Source organism: Misgurnus anguillicaudatus, chromosome 11 (genome assembly GCF_027580225.2).
Source record: "Misgurnus anguillicaudatus chromosome 11, ASM2758022v2, whole genome shotgun sequence".
In the NCBI taxonomy this organism is placed as follows: Eukaryota; Metazoa; Chordata; class Actinopteri; order Cypriniformes; family Cobitidae; genus Misgurnus; species Misgurnus anguillicaudatus.
Window position 1 is genome coordinate 18,163,566 of NC_073347.2, and position 23,349 is coordinate 18,186,914.

At 38.1% G+C, this 23,349-nt stretch overlaps 1 protein-coding gene across 2 annotated transcripts in view; it reads left to right on the forward strand.

Moving 5' to 3' along the window:
• Positions 1-21: 21 nt before the first annotated feature.
• zswim8 (zinc finger, SWIM-type containing 8) overlaps positions 22-23,349 on the forward strand; it is a 54,398-nt gene continuing 31,070 nt past the window's right edge. For both annotated transcript variants that reach the window (XM_055169359.2, XM_055169361.2), the window contains exons 1-5: positions 22-1,777; positions 7,683-7,836; positions 7,953-8,047; positions 11,870-12,042; positions 21,745-21,852. In XM_055169359.2, the coding sequence (XP_055025334.2) occupies positions 1,600-1,777; positions 7,683-7,836; positions 7,953-8,047; positions 11,870-12,042; positions 21,745-21,852 (708 nt within the window). In that variant the 5' untranslated portion in view covers positions 22-1,599. The remainder of the gene's footprint in view (positions 1,778-7,682; positions 7,837-7,952; positions 8,048-11,869; positions 12,043-21,744; positions 21,853-23,349) is intronic.

A 23,349-nucleotide genomic window follows, 5' to 3' on the forward strand; every position in this document is an offset into this window, starting at 1 on the left:
GTCTGAGCGGAAGTGCGGATCAGCTGATGCTGGAGAGCCGTCTTCATCCTACCGAGCCGACGAGAGGAGGGGGGCAGGACACAGAGGGAGAGAACAGGGGATCTTGACTTCAAATTGTCGGCTTAAAAAGACATTTTGGATCCAGAGAGCAGTGGCTCCCCGGAGTTTGTCGTGGAAAAAGAGAGAGGAACTGAGAAATAGGGGACTAGAAAAGAACCGGCCGGTGGCACATCAACACGAGCGGATGACAAGCTTTTACATACAAAGGAGTATAAATAGATTGAAGAGGCAGCTAGATGGGGCATAAAGAAAATTAAACATGTTTACCGTGCATGGACGTATGGCCTGGTCCAGGGGTCCGATCTGCAGTTTGGTCATTTGGTTTAACTGTTAAGCGACATTGGGACACAACACTGCGATAAAAACACTGGACAGTCGTTTGTTTTGCTTACCAGTGGCTTTAAAAGTCTCGGGTTAAGGACCAAGGTTTTCGTGCCAAATTAATAAAACAGTGTTATTCCGTCTGGCTGTATGTAAGGACATAGCACACGTCGTGTCAGTAAGTGTTGTCAGGTATTTATGTTTTTTGAACGCAGGACTCTAAAGGTTTTTTTTATTTCGGGCTAGCCGGAAAGCTAGCATGCTAACCGACTAGCCTCTCAGAGTTAGCAAGTACCTCGAGCAACGGGGTCGAATTAAAATACGAGTACCGGAGCTGTTTTGAGTTACAATGGTTTGACTCTTGTGATCTGGCATTATTTAACCGAAATAACCCCACGGAGGGTCAATGGGTTCACCTTTTTCTTTCATTGTTTCCTTATTTTGTTAGCCGTGGGGCCGTTGTGGGACTCAGCTGATAGGATAGACTGAGAGAGGAGATTCAATTAAAATTTGAGGAAAAAGTACTTAAGTTTTGCTTTTGAAAATGACAACACCTTACTAGCACCTAATTAGATTTAAGTGTGGAACTACATTGCATGCTGTCAGGTGACACAATTGCTGTGTAACTTAGTTTGTAAACTGAAGAAAAGCAATATAATACCGTCTACAGACAGCTAGAGAGTTAAATCAGCTTTGAGAAAGGCCTATTTATGTTACCATTTTATCGGTAACCAAGGCGACAGAGGGTTTAAACCGAGGTCTAAGGTCAAACCAAAACATCTCAAGTTTGTTAAATCCAACTTTCTGTCACACTTTATGTAACAAATCGTTTATTTCAAAGCTACTTGTTTGATTCTTCCAACAATGTGTTGTATCACTTGGGTTGTTTATTAAAAACTAGACCCCGACCATCTGCAGCAACTAAGCACGTTAATAAAACCATGGATTAACTCCACGTTAGTGGACGTTGGCGCTTTAACGTGACCGCGATGACGTGCTCAATTTTGACACCGTAAATATATTTCGTCGATTAACAGACATTGTGGGTTTTCTTGAGACTTCGCAGAGCTCCTTGCTGTGTTTTGGTTGAGGGTGCGTTTCCCCTCCCCCAGCTGTAACTCGCCCCGGTGCGAGTGTCAGTCTTTCAAAACAACAAAAGCCACGAGCTACGTGTAGTCGAAGTGCTCTGTTCTCCAGAAAGTGCACGCGGCTGATGTGATGGAACTGATGTTCGCTGAGTGGGAAGACGGAGAGAGGTTCTCCTTTGAAGACTCGGACCGGTTTGAGGAGGACTCCCTTTGCTCATTCATATCAGAGGCTGAAAGTCTCTGCCAGAACTGGAGGGGATGGAGGAAGCAGTCTGCTGGTCCAAATTCACCCACTGTGAAGATTAAAGGTAATGAAAGTTTATTTGTGTGCTGTCATTGTAATGTGATCATCACACCATGCCTTGGCTACACCTTTTGACCTTACAGTGTATTCTTAACTTATGGAAAACACTGTCACGTGACTTGTCCATGAACAAAACTACCAAGTCAACTGTTTCACCCTTCATGAATAGACCTGTTTGAGACTAAGGATGCACAGATAGGTTTTTTGTCACTTCCTTACTTTTATTTTAACTTTTGTCATTAACAATCACTTTACTTTAACAAGACAACATTCAGAGGAATCAAATATTTCTTATTGACAACTTGAATTCATATTTGAACATTTAATATGTCTTTCCTACGCACATGTATGTTCCTGTATAGCCTAATGGTAAAGCATTGTGTTTACTGTTTACAGTGCAAAAGATCATGGGTTCGAACCCAGGGAACACCAATACTTATAAAAAAATGTATAGCTTGCAATGCACTGTAAGTCGCTTTGGATAAAAGCATCTGCCAAATGCATATATAAAAATGTACAAGTAATTCCAGTAATTTAACTTTATCAAGTTTGCTACTTGTAAATAGTGTTTCACTGCTTTTTTCTCACTAAACTGACATAAATGCTGTTATATGTGCTTTATTCAAACAATATATGCCAGTAGTTTTAAATTAGGGTTGCACAATACATAATTTCAGTGCCAATAGTGTTATTCGATTACTTGGAATGACACAGATACCGATAGTTTAGCATAATTATTAAGTTCTAAAATCCTAGAAGTGGATTTCTAATCCTATAATCTGCCCTGATCATCAGCTTTTTTAACAATCCCCCAATATCCAGGTTCCCACAGGTCCTTGGGATCCTTGAAAGTTTGTGAATCTGGGGAGGAAAAATTCAAGGCCTTGGGAAGTTTTTGAAAATATTCATACATAGATACAGGTCATTTAAAGTGCTTGAATCTATTTTATGCATCAAAAATCCATATTATTCCCTGTGTAGTGTAGGATAATATTAAAAATTCTAGACTTTTTAAGCACACATGCTAAACTATTCACCTTAAATGCTTATATCTTCTGTATGCGAATGTTGATTCATACCAAAATGATTTTTTGCATTGTTCATTTGTGTTTGACAAATGAAAACATCTCTGGTTGCACAGTTCCCTGAGAAGGGAACAAGGTGCTGCGTCTCCCTTGCCATACTTCCTGCGTCACTGTAACGGCGTCTTTGGCAATATTTCAGATAGCGATATACTTCCTGGCTCCTGTGTCACTCTGTCTTTGTCATTAGGCCTCACCATTGGTTGAATTTGATATACACATTCAGACGCACTTACCCTTGGAGGCATCCCCAAAGTGTCACTGCAGTGACGCAGCGCGAGTTCTCACAAAACAGAACTGTAACAATGTATCTTTAAAGGTAACGCAATGTAACCTTGCTCTCACTTGAAATGTGTCCCCACATTTAGTCTTTGATTTTGAGGGTATTGGACCTGGAAAGTCCTTGAAAGGTCTTTGAATTAGGTGTGGGCACCCTGAATATTCAATAGCCTACCGATTATAGGCCGATAAATCGATCTATCCCTTGTTTAAATGGATCAAAAATCCACTAATAAATATTAATGGTATATTGGTTATGTATGATGGCATACATCCCTACTTTAGCCTTAAAAAGCTGTTAACCAACTGTTTAGTGATGACAAAGCTAAAAAAATTGGTGTCCCTGTAGTTAAATTGGAAGAGCATGATATAGCAGTGCAAAAACGGGTGGGTTCGATTCCCGTAGAACACTCTTATTGAAAAAGTGTATACCTTGATTGCACTGTAAGTCTTAAATAGTGATAAATATCTGCCAAATGCCTAAATGTTGATGTACACTACTGTGTTATAATTGTGGGAACATCCTGTTACAGTAATAACTTACATTGTGACTAAATCTTGGATGCAGCAGAACTTTTGCAGTAGAGTTGAGTTGGAGACCATTCATCTGGTCAGTCACTTTGCTTTACTGAAAGCTCTTTATGTCACAGAAACTCCTTCCCATTAAAGGCCCCATGTGCTGTGCATGTGTAGAGAGTGTTGTCAGCAGTAAGGACACAATTCTGGGTTGTTAGAGGTCCGTGAGTTAAGGTCTTGTCTGTTGGTAGTCATGTTTAGATAGAGAGAGAGTTGTGGGGGTTGGGTGGAGTATAGCAGAGGGTTGTAAAAAGAGCTTTGTCTTGTGCAGGTCACCATATCTGAACGAAGAATTATATTTAAAAAACATTGATCGATCTGCGTAATGTAGCTGGTCTCGCACAACCCACGTTGAGATATCAAATTCTCTGCTTTTAATTAAGATCTGTACTAAAAGTAAATCAGAGATATTTCACATGACCAAAGCTTACTTTCTTGCACTGCACGTTAGCCAAGACGTGATTGTTTATATAGCACTTTGTACGCCAGTTGTCTTTGTTCTCTCATTGTAGGGCAGCGGGCGGTAAGGTCTGGAGCAGTGGGACAGCAGACCGTGCATGAGAGAGCGTCTCACCTATTCACTTGCTAACAAAACACAAAGCTGTCTAGTAGCCTGTGTAAACTCCTTTCCTGTTGGTCACTGGTTTAGTCAGCCAAGACTGGTTATGAGTTTGCCACCTGATTCATTGGGGTAACACACATGTATTGTTGCTGAGCAGCTGTTTGTTGGCTATACTTAAATGAGTCACCTGTCTCCTGTGTAGTTTCTATGACTCCCACTGTTGGTCTATAACGTATTCTTTTATCATCTCTCTGTGTAATCCATCAAGTTAAATTTCTCTCACTTTTTGAGTTTCAAACGGTTGTTGGTTTTAGATTATGTGGGTGTCTGATAATGATGCGGTGAGGTTCTACTGTTTGATCATGACACATTTTGATGCCCTTTTATTTTTAATGCTTTGCTTTGCACCCAAAACTTGTTCAGACAAAAGGACGAATGCTAGTAAAATGTGTCAGGTTGTCAGTAGTTTTGCATCCATTTTTTTAGAATTATTATTACTATGTAGCCAGTATACAGCGTTTTTAGAGACAGTTGCACTACTTGATTAGGAATAATTGATGTAGGCTTAGCCAATGACAATACATAATTTAAGTTTAAATCCATTACCCTTTAATTGTTCAAATTGAATTGGCGAATTTACAAACACACCCAATGTCAATTTAGCAATAACTAAAATGCATCCCAAAAAATACATTTTAACGCTTGAGATGGTTTTTCAGGCTAGAAATGTGTTGCAAAACGGAGATGGAAATGCGATGGAAACACCCCTGACATGCGTAAAAATCATGATCATTCTTTAAGTATGGTGTGGTATGTTTGGTTGGAGGACAAGACAGAAGAGGTATGGTCGACTTCATGCAGCATCTCAAGATCCGACTAGGCATGTCATCAAAATACAGCGAAAGCGATTCGAAAGTAATCATCCGCATGCCGTCTGTATGCCGCTGTATGAGGTCGAACACATCCATCGCCATTGTTTGTGGAATGACTGATCTCAAGAGATCAAATTTGTTAAATAGTAGGGGTGCACCAATAAATGTTGATATACTCTAATTAATAATATGTGGCCGATAACTATTCTGAATCGCACAGCTGATATTCACAGCTGTACTACAGCTTTTGATCAGTAAGTCCTTATCAATCTGAAATCACTGTTAGTTTGAGTCGTTTATAACATGCATTTGAAAAAGCAACACTCGTCAAACATAATCATTATACATATTCTTTATTATCATGAAAATACCTGAAAAGGTTTAAAGAACAGCAATATAAATATATCCTTAAGCCATTTCCTGGAGCTGCGTGTCATAGCTGGGCCCTGTCCTAATATTGAGAACAGTATAGACGGTTTCATCGGGCGCACGTGCGGTGATGCGATACACGTCTGAATCTGAACTTTACTTCCGGATTTGTTTTTTTAATGGTCTAACTAGTTGCTAAACTGATCTCTTGAACAAATGCCTCATCGAAAATAACAAATGTTTTAGTTTCCTAGTTAATCTATGTTGTTTTGTTTTTTGCTTGTTATATAAATAAACTATGTTTAAAGAACTTTTTTGTTATTTATTCTTAGCGGAGTTTACCGGAAGTTATGTGCGGACCACGACAGCCGCTTGTTTATGTTGTTACTGCTGAAACCGTCTGTAGTAGAGTTAACAGTAAAAGTTACAAATTTTACCTCTTAGCAAAAGGAAAAACTGCCAACAACCAAGAATGCATGATTATATAGTGTCATGGCTTTGCAATCAAAAATTTTTGTTATGGAAGTCAACGGGGCAAAAAAGCCACAAACAACTAATTGGGAAGAAAAAAATAAAAACTGATGCTGCACAAAAACTAAAAATGCATCAAAGCCAATGTTTTTACCAATCTTTGGCAAGCCCAAGACTGCTAAAAAGGTTTTAAAAATTCCAGTCCACAGTCACTTTTTATATTGAAAATCTGTAATTTTGTGTGTTTTTTTCATCAAATCAGTGACACCACTTATGAACTTGGCAATTAAAGAGTTAATATCATGGAATTATTTTAAGCATTTGGTAGTTTTGATCAGTACTGATGGTGATTAACAGATTTATGAAAAAAAATGGAAAAAATATTCATCTGATACATTTTTACAGCCGTTTAATTTAGTGGCTTTTTGTACACTACCAACTCGAAAGGGTAGTAAATTTGCCCACGGTATATTGTTGAGTTTTTGAAAAATTTCAAAGCATTTTCTCAAAATTTGTGTAAATATAAGATTTGTCACCAAAAATCATTCCATTTTCTGAAACACAGAAAAAGTTGTGGCCAAATTAAGACATAAAAACCAAAAATGGCCTCAACAACCCACAAGGGTTAATTCGTTTTTTCACAATAGTTTTTTTTAATCAACATTTAAAAAAGTTTAAAGTTTGTGCAAATATTTACTGTAAACTAGGTTAGAGTAACCCTGTGGTAAATGACAACCTTGCTGATTTTTACAACATAAATCTATGCAAACTTTATTTTAGCAGTATTCAAATCTTTAAACCCGATGAATTCGACACTGATCTTTTTCAATGAGCTCACCAGGTTGCTTTTGTAGTGTGTTAGTGTGTAAGTGTTGTGTTTAAGTATGGAGTGAGGTTTTAGTGTAACGTCTCAGTGGATGAAATGTGAGCTCTAGCTCTAGGGTGACTGCGTGCAGCAGTGGATTACAGTGCTGTTGCCTTAAGCTCTGTTATAATAATGACCTCCTGATGTTGGTTTTCATTTCAGATGGACCACGGTAATATCTTTTACAGTAGTTATGTGTGGAGAAAGCCCTATGGCTCATTTGAAGAATTTGTAGAATTAGGAGGACTGTCGCCACATGACACGACCTGCCCATCCCTCAGGTTTCTCTATCAGGATTTATCTTCAGGTCTTGAATTATTCTTCTGTAAAGAAAAGTTACCTCTAGAACCTGTGGCTGAATTCACTTTAGGCTTTAGGCACAAAAAAGTCTGCTCTCAAAGGGAGTGGCTTTTAGTGTAAGTGTTTTTCATGCTTGCAGCTTGGCTACTCTTATCTTTTGTTGGAGGAAATTGGTGACTTGAATCCAGCACCCTGCAGGATACTGTAACCACCCTCCTCTACGCACTTTTGCTCTCAGTCCTGTTCCAAGTTATTCGAAAGGTTTATTCTAAACTGCAGCCATTTTTGTAAATATTATATAAACTAGTTGCCTGTGATTCTTTGAATAGCTTTAATTATATAACATAACGTGGCTTGGAAGTGTATGTGACAGGTAAGCATAGATCAGGCTGTGCCAAACAAATATCTACACGTTTGATTTGAACGTTAAACCTACCAAATAAGCTAAGCTTGACATGTATTGTAGTATACATGAAGCTGCAAAAATAAAAAACCGTGTTGTGCTCAAAGACTGTATTTTATGTCACTTATAGATGGACAAGTCATCCCTCTGGTGGAGCTGTCAGCCAAGCAGGTGGCTTTCCATATTCCATTTGAGGTGGTGGAAAAGGTCTATCCACCTGTTCCCGAGCAGCTGCAATTACGGATCGCATACTGGAGCTTCCCAGAGAACGAGGAGGACATCAGGTGAAACCCCAGAGACCTTTAAACAGCTTTGTGTAATGCATTGCCAAAATATATTACCGCAAGATGTTAGATGTATTAACGGCTTCTTTATCTCCCTCTTTTTCTTGTCTTTGCAGATTATACTCGTGTCTGGCCAACGGCAGCCCTGATGAGTTTCAGCGTGGTGAGCAGCTCTACAGGATGAGAGCTGTGAAAGATCCTCTGCAGATAGGTGAGAAACCATAGACATCCCACACACATCCACCAAAAGTGGCCAACACGCATCATTTGGACACAATGAGTGCTGCATATATCCGACAGATCTGTTCTGAAAGTCCCTTGAGGTCATTTGCTCTGCTGCATTGAATCCATTATCATCAATCTTTTAAACTCGTTCCTTGTTGTGCAGAGACTAAATAAACAGTTTACCCACCTGTCGTCAATGCTCAAGTTTGGACTCCAAATGATTTGCTCCAAATGTGTCTATGGCCTGAGGAAGAATCAGGGGCATGGCACATAAGGTTTGAGGGTATGTGTGAGTAGTTTGAATGCTGTTGTTGGAATATCATGATGCAGCTGGCCCTAGCCTGACCCAGAATTCACAAACACCCTCCAGCAGCCTGCATTCACATTATGTAAATTCGAGTATGTAAATTACTTACCAACTTTTTACATGGCGAAAACATTCTCTCAAGCCCTGGATGTTCGATTACAGTTGGAACTAACCCACTAAGGACAGTGACACTTTCAAATTGGAGACCGCTGTCTTAAAGGGAGTTCACTGAAAATGAAAATCCTGTCATCATTTACTCACCTTCATGTTGTACCAAGATTGTTTAGATATTTTGAAAAATACTAAGCACATATTTGACGGTACCCATTGACTTTAGACTTTATAAACAGTCAGTGGGTACCGTCAACTGTATGGTTACCATCTTTTATCCAAATATCTTCTTTTGTGTTCAGCAGAATAAAGAAACCTATACAGGTTTAGTACAACATGAGGGTGAATAAATGATGAAATGATTTTCATTTTTGGGTAAACCATTCCTTTGAAGGTGCAATTTGTAACTCTGTCTGTTTCGTCGTCTTTGTTTGAAGCATAAAATTGCATCTTCACGTGGCTTGTCAAACCCAGCAACTGAAATTATAAAGCATTATTTTAGGCTTACAGCTGCAGAATGGGTAAGGAGACAGGTCTAACCCAGAATTTTTATGCACTTACTCAGTAAGTTGTGTATTTCAGCTTTAAACTGTATTAGGCATGAGATAGCAGCCTTTATGACGAAAGTTGGCAATAGTTCTTCTTCTTATTATTATTATTATTATCATTATAGTAATATATTAACATGCTCATTGCATGCTTTTTCTCGCACGAGAGGGTTTGTGAGCTTCATTTTGCGCGAGATAGCTTGTAACTTGCACGGATTCCTTCTCGCACGCGCCTGAACATAATGCGCGCGTCTTGGACTCTTAAACGTGTGCGCATGGATTCATTATAGCACCTTTTTGTCCAACATTAAAGTAACTTGTCATAAATGAGTAAAAAATGAACAAATAAATAAATAACTATTGTCAGACATATACCGATAGCGGCCTTTATGACGATAGTTGACGATAGTTGTTATTATTATTATTATTATTATTATTATAGTAATATATTTACATGCTCATTGCATGATTTTTCTCGCATGAGAGGGTTTGTGAGCTTCACTTTGCGTGAGATAGCTTGTAACTTGCACGGATTCCTTCTCGCACGCGCCTGAACGTAATGCGTGCGTCTTGGACTCTTGAACGTGTGCGCTCCTTATAGCACCTTTTTGTCCAACATTAAAGTAACTTGTCATAAATGAGTAAAAAATTAACAAATAAATAAATAAACTATTGCCCCACCCCCATCGTGTATCAGCGATCTCACAGGCTGACGATAGTACGATCTTAAAAATGGCATATCGCCCAACACTATTATTGTACATTTCCTGTTTTTCATTTTTGAGTTATTTAGAAATACAGTAAAGTTCATCATACTTTGTATAGTATCACTTTTTTGCTGTTTAAAGAGATCGTACCTCTCAGGAAAAATCCAATTATTTTCTCTGAAGCAGATTTCTTGGTTTCTGGTTATGTCTTGACCACATTTGAACCACTTTTGGTTCCTCTTATTTTTGTGAGTTTTACTCACAGCTTGCCTTGGCGAATCAGTGACCTCCCACAGACCTCCTAACTGACCCTGAAGGCCAACATTCTCAGAATCAAACATTCTGTGTCACTTTACCAGAATGGAGCCAGAATGTTTGGACACAGACCAGCTGCATCTAGGGAAGTTGATCCAAAACTTTACCCTTTGCACTTTGGTTAACCTTGTAGTAAGAATGCAAGCCAAAAAAGACTAAAGTTCAGGCTTTAACGACTTGTCCAAATGTCCTGGTTGGTGCTACAGACTTATTGGCCTGTTCCATTGCATGCTGGGACAGATTTAGTAGAACCAGGAGATAGTTACAGCCCTGTGATGTCTTCATTATATGCTTGTTGGCTGAGCTAGCAAATGAACAAATGTAAAAAAGACACTTTTAATACAAAGGTAGTCAGGAATTATTATTTCATTCTGTGGGGTTTTGTTTTAGTGCAGACAGCTGACAGGAAAATGTGGGTCAAGAATAAAGAACTAAAGTGGTGCTTTTGGCACAGTCAGGTATACTGAAGTAAAAACACAGGCTGTGTAGTGAAGTTTGGCCCGTTGAATTTGGAACCGCAGTTATAAGCTGAAACCACCCGCTGCCCCCACCTTTGCTCCTGCTGGCCAGAAAAGCACTGGCCGTTGTCCAGTGGGTAAAAGCTTTTGGCCAACCCCCTACACTTGACTGTCCACACACACACACACTTTTTGGACTTGCTCTCTCCGTCTCAGATGTTTTTCATTTCCTGTATGGCTTGTGTACAGTGTAAGACATTTTATTATTCATCTTACCTTAGAGCAGTCAGCAAACTCCCTTAGCTTTTTTGACATTAATGTTGCCTAACTATTTTTACAAATCTCTTTGTATCACCCAAAGAAATGTGATCAAAATGTTAAAGGGACACTTCACTTTAATAAAAAATAGGCTAATTTTTCAGCTCCCCTAGAGTTAAACATTTAGATTTTTACCGTTTTGGAATCCTTTCAGCCGATCTCCAGGTCTGGCGGTACCACTTTAGCATAGCTTAGCACAATCCATTGAATCTGATTAGACTATTAGCATCACGCTCAGAAATTACCAAAGTGGTTCTGTATTTTTTCTATTTATATTTAAACTCTTCTGTAGTTACATCGTGTACTAAGACAGATGGAAAATTAAAAGTTGCGATTTTCTAGGCAGATATGGCTAGGAACTATACTCTCAATCCAGCGTAATAATCAAGGACTTTGCTGCCGTACCATGGCTGCAGCAGTTGCATTTTCAGGCAGCGCCTGGAAATAGTCCCCTAGGTAACTTTCAATTGTCAGGTTAAAAAAAGGAAAAATATTGAAACTCTGGTCATTTTTGAGCTCGATGCTAAGTGGTCTAGTCAGATTCAATGGATTATGCTGAGCTGTGCTAAAAGTAGTTCCGCCAGACCCGGACATCGGCTGAATGGATTCCAAAACGGTAATAATCAATTGTTTAAAGGTTCTCTAAGCGAATTCACGTGTTTTAGACCATAAAACATTTTTTGTTACATACAGCAAACATCTCACTATCTGCTTGCTTCCTGTCCGCTGATCAAACTGTAAAAAAACGCGATCTCTGTAGACAGCCCAGCCTCCACAAACTGCAATAACAACAAACTGGCCAAACCTACACCAGAAATCATAACAAAGTGTTCTAACAAATAAACGCTAAGAAGGATTTGGGGGTTGGGTTTGGGCGCGTTCATGAAAGCACGGAAGGGAGGGGGAGGAGTTAACTACGCTCAGTTTGTTTAAAAAAACACATTTCAAAAATCAACACACAGATTCGCTTAGAGAACCTTTAACTCTAGGGGAGCTGGAAAATGAGCCCTTTAATACAAACTGACTGTTTTTTTTTTTTTACAGGTTTCCACCTCAGTGCCACAGTAGTGTCACCCCAGGCTGGCCAATCAAAAGGAGCCTACAATGTGGCCGTAATGTTTGACCGCTGCCGCATCACTTCCTGCAGCTGCACCTGTGGAGCAGGAGCCAAATGGTGTGCTCACGTTGTGGCTCTCTGCCTCTTCAGAATTCACAATGTAAGGGTGTTTTTTGTTTTTTAGATTTCCTTAAATCCTCTATTTGAAGTTTGTAAAAAACATGGACATGGTCAGATTTACTTAGGAAGCAAAAAAAACTTTTAAAATAGTTTTAATACAGTTTTAATGTGTACATTGATAAAGTACCACTACAAATTCGACCTCTAGGGTCTAAAATAAAATTACACAACACAAGCATTTTAATATGCACAATGGCCTTCCTCAGATGGACATGTCTGTGGGGAAGATTGCACATACAGCAATGAGCACAAACTGTCTCTAGTTTTGTCTATCTGTGCAGAGTGACCGTGGGTGTGAGAGCACTGAAAAGCTTTTGATTAGGTTTGAAGCCTCCCCGTGGAGTGAGGAGGGTGGAGGGAGAGATCTGCACGGCTGTGATATCCCCCACCCCCTGTAGGAGGCCCTGCCACAGCCAGATAGACCCGCTGGCCCGGCTGTGGGTGGTGTTTAGCATTTGCCATGTGGGCTCCAGTCTTGTGCTGGCTGCCCCTTGGGGAAAATTGCAACATACTTATTTACATAATCATTGCTTGGTTTGCTTAAAAAACAAATACATAATTACCCCACAAAGAAGAAGCACAGAAGACGAGCTGGGTGTAGCGTTATAGACTACATGCATTCATGTGCACAATTAAAATGTATATATTCAGCAGAGTAAAAGTTGTTTTCTATACATATATGTAAGGTTGACTGATAACGGAATATATCACATCAGTTATCACTTATGTTGAACATCATTATGCTGTCTTATCCATTATGAACACTCGAGTTTAATCTGCTGATGCGAGTAGATGCGAAGTATATTCTTAGTTTTGCTGTGATATGCTTCATGACTGTTATCAGTCACACACAGGAATGAATGTGCAGCATGTCATTGATATCTTGCTCCACTATCTCTACATTTGCGTGATGGTGTTTATGAGGTTACCTATCATTGCTTCACATCAAAGCCTGATGTTCAGATACTTTGAGCTTGACATTTAGACCACCTACAGATAGTGTGATAGATAATGTCAAAAAATATAACGCATCCTAACCCACAACGGTTGCAGATTGTTTTATAAATAAATCTTATTCGTTCTGTGTGCAATATGACAAGAGACCTGACAAAACTCAAACATTGATACAACTGGATTATATTATGCAGTAGATGGAGATGTGGGTACTGTTCATCCAGTCTGTTCCTGTAGCTCAGATGGATTGAATTAAATGGACACAAATTCTATTATAATCATTTTGTCCACCATGTCAGCGGGTTCAATTAATTAGTGTTAACCTTTATTACATTTTATGTTATAATTCACACTAAACATTAATAGATAGCCTTTGTATAAATGTAAATGTATTTGTGTGTGTGTGTATGTGTGTGTGTGTGTGTGTGTGTGTGTGTGTGTGTGTGTGTGTGTGTGTGTGTTTGTCATTAATCCCCTTTTTGCATTTTAGATGTGCCCTTTAACTATTTGAGTGGGCTTGTGTGGTTTTCACATCAAGTGAGCTGTAAAGACTGTCCTTACAGCCAAACATGCAGCAGTGCATCCTACTAGCTTAATAGTGAGAGACAAAACTGCCTTGGGAACTTGCATTAGAAAACATTTTTTACTGACTTTTGTAAACACTCCAAATGTTCTTTTTATGACCATAATGAACACAATGTCCCACAAACTGCTTTGTAAGCCACCAAAAGAATTACAGGGAACATTTTTACCACCATATGCTTTAGGGTAATGCATTACAAAAAGTTTAGTAAATGCATTAGCAAAGTAGAACTAACAATAAGCAATATAGTTTTTCAGCATTTATTATTTTTTCTTGATATTAGTTAACACCAAGCAATGCACTTGTTTATAAAATAGTTCGTTATGCATTGACTAATGTTAACCGTTACTTACAACGTTTAATTTTAAAATAATAGAAAAATATATATAATGTCCACACACAGACTTAAATGAGCTGTATGTAGGTTTTTGACTGTACTAAATAAAAAACATACTACAATTCATTCATAGATATTTAGGAAACATGGTAAGTTCACATATCAGTTTTTCTGAAAAACAAGGCTGTAGCCAGTTATTTTTTTTTGGTGTGGGACCAAAAAATCTACCGGGAAATTTCATATACCACCGGCCCTCCGTGGTAACAAAAACAAAGTTCTTGTATTTGTAGTAAATCAATCTGCAAAAAAAAAACATTTTCATAATAATAATAATATTCACTGATATATTCAAGTGGTCATTAAGAGTATGCAGAGTTCCAGTATGTTTTAAAGCAGTTGTTTAGATGATTACAGACCAGTGGCCCTAACTTCAGTTGTTATGAAAATCTTTGAGCGATTGGTGCTTAGGTATTTAATCAGTAAAATCAGTTTGGATTCCCACCAATTCGCCTATAGGACTAATAGGTCGGTTGATGATGCTGTGGCTCTGTGTATTCATTCAATCTTGCAACATCTTGAAGCCCCTAAAACTTATGTCAGAGTCCTTTTTGTTGATTATAAATCTGCATTCAACACAATCATCCCAGTTAAACTTTTTGATAAGTTAAAGCAATCGGGAATTCAACAATTTTGGATTTTTTGCAGAACAGAACACAGGTAGTTAAAATTAATAATATACTTTCAAGTTCAAAGACAATCAGTATGGGGGCTCCACAAGGATGTGTATTGTCACCATTCTTGTATTCTGTATACACCAATGACTGCGTCTCACATTGTAAATCAGTGCAAATTTTAAAGTTTGCAGATGATACCTGATTGGGTTAATAACAAATAATGATGAATCTGACTATAGAAGGGAGGTATCTAAATTGTTTGCATGGAGTTGTGTTCAGAATTTCAAGTTGAATGTCCAAAAAACAAAGGAAATGTTGTTTGATTTCAGAAGGAGGACAAATGCTGTTTTGCCATTGACTATAAATGGTCAGGACATTGAAAATGTTCAATGTTTTAAGTTTCTGGGGACTACAATCTCTGCATCACTAAAATGGGATGACAACATGAGAGGTATTATTAAAAATATCTCACCAAAGACTTTTTTTTCTTAAGACAGCTAAAGCCAGTATGTAAAACTTTTATAGAGCTGTCATTGAAAGTGTGTTGACATTCTCACTTATGGTGTGGTTTGGTAACCCCACAGTTCAGCAGAGAACCCAGATTAATAATATTCCTCGGGTTGCTTCGAAAATTATTGGTTGTGATCTTCCCTCTATTGATGAGATTTATAAAAAGGGATTAATGATACTGAAAGATCCCTTACATCCAGCTAGTCACCTCCTTAGGCCTCTTCCTTCAGGTAGACGCCTTAGAGCAATTAAAACTAAGACTACACGTTTCTTAAATAGTACCTATTGTAGGATTGTTCATGCTCTCAACTCTTCTGCAACTGTATTTCATTCCTTATAATTGTTTAGAAATATACAGGTGTATGTGTATGTAACAATGTATTTCAATGTATTTATATGTTTGACAATATTGTGGATGAGCTCACCAAGAAAATTCCAAGGAATAAATCTTTGGCAATAAATAAATAAATAAATAATAAAATCATCAAATCATGGATAATTTTCCTAAATGAGTAACTATACAAAATATGTACTGCAATAAACAGGCATTCGGCGTCGCGGCTTTTTACATCAAAGGCCGACAGGCTATGCCATTTGGGAAGCACCGTTCAATGATCCCCCTATATTTTTAAAAATCCTAAACATGGTTGGACCTGTCGAACAGGTTGAGCACTTTTATGTTGAGCAAAGAGGCTGCACAGTTTGACCAGCGGGAAGCGGCCGCACATCAAGACGCCAGACGTGGTTGCTATAACTCGCAATGTATAACTATTATCAGAGCGACCCTTGCAGCCTCAAAACACTACCGGCCCACCGGGAAATGTACCGACTCTCCCGATGGCCACTCTGCCACTGGTGTATTTCGACAGCTCGGTTGTCTCGGTTTTCACAGTTGCTTAACTCATTCACCGCCATTGACGAGTTATCTCGTCATTTATGAGTTCATATTTAACTAATAAATATGCCTTTCTGGACGAATTTCAAAGTGAAAGTGTAATACCGCTTTATCCACCAGATGGCGCCAAACCGAATTTATCAAAAACGGAAGTTAAAAAGATTTAATGATTTATTTTAACTGCCTTTATGGTTGATAGTCATTCTGAGTCTGATCTCTAACATACATTTCTTTACAAAAACGCAATTTTTTAAGCTTTTTGCTTAAAATATTGTATTTTTGAAGAGAAATATCCATATTTCAGTGGTTAAATTAAGTAGAAAAAGTAAATATATAATGAAACGTTTTTTCCCCCATTTTGTTTGTTTGTTTGTTTGTTTATTGTTTGTTTGAAAGCAAAGGGTGTGTTTTTTTAATTTGATATAATTTGTATGTTTATATATTTATAGAAAATAATTTTTCCTGCAAGGAATTTTGTGAAAATTTTGTTAAAATCACAAAAATGCAGGTGGGCAACTTTTCTCAAAAAGGCTGGCGGTGAATGAGTTAAATGAGACTGCAATGGCCCATAAACACGACCTTAGATTGAGTTCTAAAATTCACACAAGCGTTTTGTAATTCTTTGCAGAGAATAAAAAACACTGCAAATGTTAAAAGTTTTTAATATTTTTAATTTAGACTGTGTTACAAAGTTCAACCACTTGAAGTATGTTATACACCGCTCCTTTAAAGGTGCTATGTGGGACTTTTATGGTGCATTCACACCAGCCACGGTAGAGGCAGCAAAAACGCTCTATTCATGAGTAGTTGGACGCTTGAACATTTGAGTTTACTTGTTTCATTCATGTGTGTGAAATTCTAGTGATTCAAGACATTCACGTGGAAATTTGCATCATGGAAGGGGGCTTTTGCAACTCCGCTGAGACTCCGCTCGCTTCCTGTAATCACGTCAGTACTACAGCAAGGTCCTGATTGGTTAATGCAGGATGCCTAATGGCGTCTTTGCATTGAATTAACATGTAAATCACTCGAGCTTGCCGCCTCTACTGCGTCTGATGTGAACCCTACATTAGAGGGATCTCTTGACAGAAATGCAATATAATATACATAACTATATTATCAGTGGCGTATAAAGACGTTACATAATATAAACTATATTTTTTATATCCTTAGAATGAGCCGTTTTATTTACATATACTGCGGGTCCCCTTACATCAGTGCTTCTCAATTATTTTCTGTCACGCCCCCCCTAGGAAAAAGAAAAAATTTCGCGCCCCCCCAACCCTCCGCCGCGACTGTAATAGTATAATTTGTCTATAAAATTACACCTCTGCAAAACATGGTATCCTTATTAATATTTAAGAAAAAAGAAATATAGATCAACTTAGAACAAAGAATAACTTTATTAAAATTGTTTTTCAGTCTGTAGCAGAAAAGACTTAAATGCATCAATTTGCTTGAAATTTAAAAATGAAATCAAATGAAATATAATCAATAAATAATAATAAATTCAAATTGATCAGCAACATTAACTCAGGAGCACAATCTATAAAGTCTGTAACGGAAAAGACTTAAAGTGCATAAAAAAGCAATCCTTATTTAAAGTGTTAACATTTTTTGATCAGGAACATTAACTCAGCAGCACAATATTTAAAACACTTAAAAATTAATAAAACATGTATAAAACATTTTGTTTTTAAAACATTAAAACTGATTTTTTTTTATCAAAATGAGGAAATCAGGATTAATGGCTACACTTAAAGTGCATAAAAAAATTCAATCCTTATTTAAAGTGTAAACATTTTTTGACCATTTCATACTGGAAAAATAAAATATAATCAATAAATAACAATAAATTCTAATTGATAAGGAACATTAACTCAGGAGCACAATAGTCCTATATAAAGTCTGTAACAGAAAAGACATAAAGTGCATTAAACAAAATGCAATCCTTATTTAAAGTGTAAACATTTTTTCACCATTTCATACTGAAAAATAAAATGTAATCAATAAATAACAATAAATTCTAATTGATAAGGAACATTAACTCAGGAGCACAATAGTCCTATATAAAGTCTGTAACAGAAAAGACATAAAGTGCATTAAACAAAATGCAATCCTTATTTAAAGTGTAAACATTTTTTCACCATTTCATACTGAAAAATAAAATGTAATCAATAAATAACAATAAATTCTAATTGATCAGGAACATTAACTCAGGAGCACAATCTATAAAGTCTGTAACAGAAAAGACTTAAAGTGCATCATAAAAAAGCAACCCTTATTTAAAGTGTAAACATTTTTTGATCAGGAACATTAACTCAGCAGCACAATATTTAAAACACTTAAAAATTAATAAAACATGTATAAAACATTTTGTTTTTAAAACATTAAAACTGATTTTTTATCAAAATGAGGAAGTCAGGATTAATGGCTACAATGAGCACGTTTTGCAGTGCACAGCTTTTCGAAGCGGGGTTTGAAGCATGACACTGCAACTCTTAGCTCCTGCTCAATGTTTAGCTGGGACCTGTACTTGGTCTTCAGTGCAGCAACAGCAGAGAAGCCAGTCTCACAAAGATAAGATGTTGCAAAAGGTAGTAGAATGCCCATGGCCCTCTGCCCTAAGAGTGGATACTGCCTCTCTACACTCAGCCAGAATTCACTCAGTGTCTGTGATGTGAAGCTCAGTCTCAATGTGGAGTCAGACGACATGTCAATGAACTGTTCCTCCTCTGCAGAGCTGAAACCAGGTGGAGCTGGTGAATTGAAAGGATCTCTCACCCAGTCATATTGGGAACTGTTTTCAGGGAAGTACTTTCTAAAGAATCCGATCAGTGATGAAATATGCTCCTTAATATGTGGAATCACTGAGATGGCATCATAGTCATTAGTGTCAACAAATTCATGCAGGTTCTCGAATGAATCAGTATTTCCTTCATCAAGTCGCCTGCCCCACATTGTAAGCTTTCGAGTGAAAGAGCTGATCTTGTCTGTGACCTGAGGCAGGTGTTTATCTTTTCCTTGAAGCTGTAGATTTAGTTCATTTAGCTTTCCAAATATGTCACTCATGTAGGCTAGTTTTGCCAGGAAGTTCTCATTACTAAATTTTTCTGCGAAGTCATACTTGTTCTCCTGCTCCAAAAACATTCTTATCTGCTCTCTGAGTTCAAAGACTCGGGACAAGACTTTTCCTCGTGACAGCCACCTTGCTTCACTGTGAAACAGCACAGCTTGATGTTCAGCTCCCATCTCCTCACAGATAGCAGAGAAGACTCTTGTTTTTAGTGGTCTGGTCTTTATAAAATTGACCACACCTACAATGTCGGTCATAATCTCACTTAATTCAGAGGAAAGGTGCCTTGATGCCAGTGCTTCTCTGTGTATTACACAGTGTGTCCACTCAGCATTAGGTGATGCCTTCTTGATGAGTGCCCGAAGTCCTTTTCTCATCCCTGCCATGGTCTGTGCACCATCACTGCAAACACCAATGCAGTTCTCCCACTTAAGCCCATTCTCAGTCAGGAAGCCGTCCAGTATTTTGTATAGCTCTTCAGCTGTGGCTCTGTCTCTGACATATTTACAAAAAAGTAGATCCTCACACAGGGAGTTTGTCATGTCAAAACGCACATAAGCAATAAACAAACAGTCTTTGTTGCTGTCAGTTGCTTCATCGAACTGTAAAGCAAAACGTTTGTCTTTGAGTTTATCTACCAGCTGTTCTTTAAGATCATTAGCGATGTCATCTATACGTCTGGCGACAGTGTCATTGGACAGAGGGATAGTTTTTAATTTTACAGCACTTGCGTCATCCAGCATGACAGAGACCATGTCTAATGCAGCAGGCAGTATCAGCTCCTCTGCTATGGAGTGGGGTTTTTTGCATTGAGCAATTTGGTAAGCCACCTTATATGATGCCAACAGTGCTCGCTGGTTTACTGAAGTTGCATTTAAAAAGCGGGATGATTGTCGGCAATATTCGGCACGTTTTCGATTAAAAAACTCAAGCGGCTTATCAGCGTACTTGGGGTGTAATGTCTGTAAGTGCCGCCTTAATTTATTTGGCTTCATACTGTCCGCTGCTAACATTTTTAGACACAGTAAACATACCGGTCTTTCCTCGTCCCCCACCGTAGTCGCAGTGAAGCCAAGCGCAACATACGCTTCGTCATATTTCCTCGTCTTAGCTTTCGGAAGGCTTAACGTGTTTCCCTCATTATCTCCGTCTCTCTCCGACTTTCTTTTCATCCCTGTTAAATATTTTTCCATGGTGTTTGTTATCTACACTTCTTATCTCCTGCTCTGTGATGTGTGCTCTTGTTCGGTGAAAAAAAACCACTTCCTTTACATTTTCCCCGGGGACTCGCGCGCCCCCCCTGGTGTCGCTTCGAGCCCCCCCCTGGGGGTCCCGCCCCACTATTTGAGAAGCACTGCCTTACATGGAAGTTGCTGTCATGTTTCTACAGTAGCCTTAAACAGACAAACTGTTCTATAGAGCGTGTTTCGTACGAATGTTGTATGGTGACGTGTTTTTCCTGTGGTGGCTTCAGTAGCTTCACTATGCGTTTTGAAAGAGAGGGGTGAGCTGTGGACTAAGCCATTGGTTGCAATTCATAGTCTCACCACTAGATGCAGCAGCCCACATTTCACCTTTAACAACAAGCTAATGCATTTAAGTTAACAAATACAACCTTATTGTAAAGTGTTAATTATTTAATAATGTTCTCATGACATAATGCATGGAATCTGGTTATTTGTTGGACATTAAATAATTTAGCTTAAAGCAACACTAAAGACTTTGCTCCCCCTACAGGTTAGAAGCGTAATTGTTCATTACCACTGTCGTAAATACTGCAGCATAGCTGGCTCTGATTGGATTGCAGGTCACTCGAACTACATGACCACTACCCGACGGTTGTAAACTTCTTTAGTGCGGTTTTGGCCGATAGAGGGCTGCAAAGCGAATGTGAAAGTGCCATTCACCCTGTTTTGAGTGGATGAACCTCTGAAATTTTTTTGGAAACGTTATTTTAAGGTTAAAAAACTCTTTGGTGTTGCTTTAAGTTAAAATTTGTTATTACCTAAATTTGGTCCAAAATGAATGATGGGGTAATGTGCCGTCAGTTAGAATATATTTGGTGTGAAATGTCTGTAGATGGATTATTCGGATAATGTGTGTAGGAGTATGTGGACGACTTTGAAAGCTTTTGTAAGAATCTCAGGCACGTAACTTATCCAGCTCAGTGTCTTAATAAGGCTTTGGGAATCCTAAATGTTTCCATCCTTCTTGTCCTCCCAGAAGTCCAGACACATTATTCCTTTATCCATCTCCTCATTCTCTGGCTCTTCGACATGGCCAGCACATTTTGCTTTAGTAACTTACTGCATAACCCCCTCTGAAAACTCCAGGCATTTGCTTTAATAACCACACATGGGATGAAGGGAATTAGTTCTGATCGTCTTAAAGCATGCCTGTCTCAAGCTCATATATTATTCATGGGCATTTGCAAATGAGGGGTTTTCTAAACCTGGAGGGGAGGACCAGGTAACGGCACAGTGGGACAGCCACCTGAAGGCATCAAAGCCTCCAGACGCATTAGAAATGCACAGTGCGCTTGTTAATGAGCAGTCTGTGCCAGGTTTACTTTGCATTAGTTTGAATACGGTTACATATGCCGGACATCGTAGACATCACATATCAATGACTCATGAGATGTGCTTTCCTGTAGGCATCTGCGGTTTGTCTCCGAGCACCTGTGTCAGAGTCTCTATCTAGATTACAGCGGGATCAACTTCAAAAGTTTGCACAATACCTCATCAGTGAACTCCCACAACAGGTAAGGCATGCAGTATTTATTTATGGATATTAATTGTACAGATGACTGTAGCTTGTCATAGCTCATGGAATTTTAAACTTGTAGGTAATATGAAGGAATTTTAAATTAAGTCATGGAAAATAAAATTGAGTGAATATACATTTTTTTACAATGTATCTGATAATACTGCTTCCTGAGTGCTTGTGCAGTGCAGTTAAAGGCAGTGTAACTAATTTTGAAAAGGGCTAACTGTAACCTGCTAGTATTGAAATCACAATCCCACCCTCCATTCAAATCACTATCCAAAGCCACGCCTCCTCCAAATACCACATGATTCATTACTGTCTAAATCCATCAAAATGTACATACCTGTCTAAAAGAAACACTGCAACCATGGCATTGACTTTTAGACACTTTGCCTCACGCATTTGTCTCTATCGTGGAAAAGCAGTAAAGCAGTGTTAATTTGTGTTTTTTAATAATGATGTCTGCGTGAACAGGTTGCGCAGTGGTATGCAAAGACATACACAAAGAGGAGCAAAAATCACATGCATCCAATTATTGCATTCGGTCTGAGTTCAATGATTTGTTGAACATTTTTGGTCCTATGCCTTTCACAGATGACATATTAATACAAATGCATTTAGACACTTTTTCACCCAAAAATCTAAATCCTGTCATCATTTAGTCACTCTCATGTTGATACAAACGTGTCTAAATTTTGTTGTTCTGATGAACACAAAGGAAGTTATTTTAAGAAATATTTGAAGAGTTTGGTTCCAAAACGCAATAAATCCATTTTGACAAATTTTGGTAAAAACGTGTTTTCTATACCAAGAAAGTGACAAGATGAAAACAACTATTTTCTGTTACAAACTTTCACATAGCATCTTTAGGTTATAAAAACATAAAAAATTCAAATCCATAAGTTGATTTTCAAAGATTTATTATAAAAACGGATAATTTTTTCCACAAAATGCAATAAATCCATGACAAGTTTTTATTCAAAATGCTATAAATCTATTGAATCAATAGCCTATATAAATGTGCATTCATCTTTGCCATGTTATATTCGTTTAGTTGACTGGTTGTACACACTAATTAAAAATATAAACATTAATGTCATTAATCAAAACACTTACTTTGTCATTAAGATCACTGTCATTGCAGTTACTTGACGTCCTCGCTTAACGTCTTTCACAGAGATCAGCTGTAAAATGTTTTTGGTCCTGCTCGATTTCCGTTGACTTTGAGTAAAATTATGGAAAGTTTTTCATAAGATCCTCTGGGGTCAATGTGTTAGCATGAGAAGCTTGATGCTGTCGGGAGAACAAGCACCCGTCTCCCGAGTGCCTCTCAGGGAAAATATTAGATGCTGATGGCTTACGTTTCTTTCCCATCACAGAAAACCATCACAGGTTTAGCGATGCAATTAAAGTATTATTTTGTTTTGTTTGTTGATCACGAAGCACAAAGTAGATGAGGAAAACTAGGACTCCGTTGACTCAGCGCGTCCGC